This window comes from Arachis ipaensis, chromosome B02 (assembly GCF_000816755.2).
Source record: "Arachis ipaensis cultivar K30076 chromosome B02, Araip1.1, whole genome shotgun sequence".
Taxonomy (NCBI): domain Eukaryota; kingdom Viridiplantae; phylum Streptophyta; class Magnoliopsida; order Fabales; family Fabaceae; genus Arachis; species Arachis ipaensis.
In genome coordinates, this window is record NC_029786.2 from 9,198,183 (window position 1) to 9,200,754 (window position 2,572).

General features: G+C 45.4%; 1 protein-coding gene across 1 annotated transcript; it reads left to right on the plus strand.

The window, feature by feature from the left end:
• LOC107626781 (protein MAIN-LIKE 1-like) lies at positions 358 to 1,768 on the plus strand. The gene is made up of 2 exons (XM_016329681.1): positions 358 to 429; positions 1,217 to 1,768. The coding sequence occupies exons 1-2, from the start codon at positions 358 to 360 to the stop codon at positions 1,766 to 1,768; spliced, it is 624 nt and encodes a 207-aa protein (XP_016185167.1).

Below are 2,572 nucleotides of genomic sequence, written 5' to 3' on the forward strand. Positions count from 1 at the left end.
AACTAGGTTTGCATGTAATTCGAAATAAACTGGTTCAAATTACCTTAGCACGTGAACATAGCATAATTCGAATCAGACGGATTCGAATTATACATTGGCTAAATCGAGGCAGGCTGATTCGAATTAGCTTGTTGAGCGAAATACTACATAATAATTCGAATATAGCTTATTTGAATTACTCGTTTTTGGCCACTAGTAGTAATTCAAAGTGGCCTGATTCGAATTACACTAGATTCGGCTATAAAAGGAGTTCGAATCCACCCCATTCGAATCATTTCTCACTCTCAGACACCACTAAATCACAGAGAAAACAACCCAGATTAGCTTCGACAAAGGCTCGAGCAGGATAGTTAGCTGATGGGGGACAATCCAGCTAGACTATATCGCTTGGATGGAATGGCTCATATTGTCGGGGTCATCAACGACGAGGTTAGTAGTTAATTTTTTTTCTAGTGGTTTATTTTTGTGGTTATGCATGTGGTTTTTGTTGGCAGTATTAAATGTGGTTTATTGAAGTGGTTTTATTTGCGGTTTTGTGGCGGTTTATGTTAGTGGTTTACGTTAGTAGTTTACGTTAGTGGTTTTGGATGTGGTTTATGTTAGTGTTTTTGGATGTGGTTTATGTTAGTGGTTTTGAATGCGGTTGACTTTTGTGCTTTTAGTTAGTGGTTTTGTTTGTGGTTTATGTTAGTGGTTTATGTTAGTGGTTCATGTTAGTGGTTTCCCTAGTGATTTTTGTTAGTGGTTTAGGTTAGTGGGTTTGTTTGTGGTTTATGTTAGTGGTTTAGGGTAGTGGTCTAGGTTAGTGGTTCATGACAGTAGTTTTGTTAGTCATTTTGTTTGTGGTATTGTTAGTAGTTTTGTTAGTGGTTTACTTTAGTGATTTTGTTTGTGGTTTTGTTGCCGGTTTATGTTAGCGGTATTGTTAATGGTTTCGGAAGTGGTGTATGTTAGTGGTTTTATGAGTGGTTTATGCTATGGTTGTTGCAAGTGGTTTATGCTATGGTTGTTGCAAGTGGTTAATGTTAGCGGTTTTATGAGTGGTTTATGTTAGTGGTTTTATTAGCGGTTTCATTAGTGGTTTTGCATGCGATGTTTGTTACTTGTTTATGTTATTGGTATCTGCAACTGGTATCTGTAGGTGATTTATGTTGTTAGTCGTTTCTTTTAGCGGTTTTTCAACTGTGTTTAAATATGCGGTCTATGGTATGCGCAGTCTCAGCGATGCATCTCGAGCATGCGGCGGCAGCAGGGCATGCGACTCGATGAGAGGTACGTTCTGTACTTGCAGATGGCTGGCTTATACCATCTTGCGAGGCTGAACGATAGATGGTTCAGACTGGATGAGCCCCTTGTCAGTGCTTTCGTAGAGCGGTGGCGTCCGGAGACGCACACCTTCCACATGCCGTTTGGTGAGTGTACGATCACACTCCAGGATGTGGCCTACCAGTTGGGGTTGCCCGTTGACGGACGTTATGTCAGTGGTTGCCTGACGGACTTCCAGATATACATACATGGCGGTCGTCCAGCGTGGGTTTGGTTCCAGGAGTTGCTCGGTGTGTTACCTCCTGCGAACCAAATTCAGAAGTTTGCAGTGAATTGCACATGGTTCCAAGAGACCTTTGGAGAGTGCCCCGACGGCGCCGACAATGAGACAGTCAGGCGCTATGCTCGTGCGTATATCATGATGCTTTTGGGGACACAGCTGTTTGCCGACAAGTCTGGCAACCGTATTCGCATTCGGTGGCTACCGTACGGCTTGCAATGACGGAAGGCCTCAATACACGGGGAAACGTCCAGAATAGTCGGTGAAAATATGCATGTGAGTCGTCTAGCTCGCCCCCAACTCGAACTGGGCTAGTCCTAAGGACAGCAACAGTACCAGGCATCGTTAGCTGAACTCATAACACCCACCTAGGGAGCTCATTGTACGACTCATCTCAGTCACCTTAGATGTGGGCAACGGCCTTCTGTTTCGCCAACCAAACCCTCCTGTACGTCGGCCTGAACCCAAAGTGTGCTGCCGTTGCATTCAAGAGCACCTTGATGCTGACGAATGCATCAGCTCTCACCATTGGCATGATGAACGCCGAGATGACATGGTAATCCAGACTTCTGTGGTCGCTGGATATGGACGTTGCGAGACAAGTATGTGGTCCGTTGTACCGTTTGACCTCCCAAGTGCCCTTGCGCTGCCGGAGACTAAGCCTAATCAACCATGTGCACCCATTCCCAAACTCAGAACACTTCCCAACATACTGGCGATAGTCAGACTCCACCACCTTGTACTGTACCCCGCCTCAGATGCTGTACGTCTTAACACATTACACAGCCTCATCTTTATCCTGAAATTGCTGGCCAACCTGAAACTCTGTTAGACCCAAAGACCCTTCGGTATCCCTAGCACCAAATCCAGCAAGCTCCCCAGGAACCCCCTCCTGTCTCATGGCATCCAAGTCTAAAGCTGAAAAGTGCGATATCATCATCGTTGTCGTCAGCAATGATATTCGGCTCCACATCATCATCGTCTACATCGGCCAGCAATGCATCTCCCAGGGGAGGAGGTGCAGCA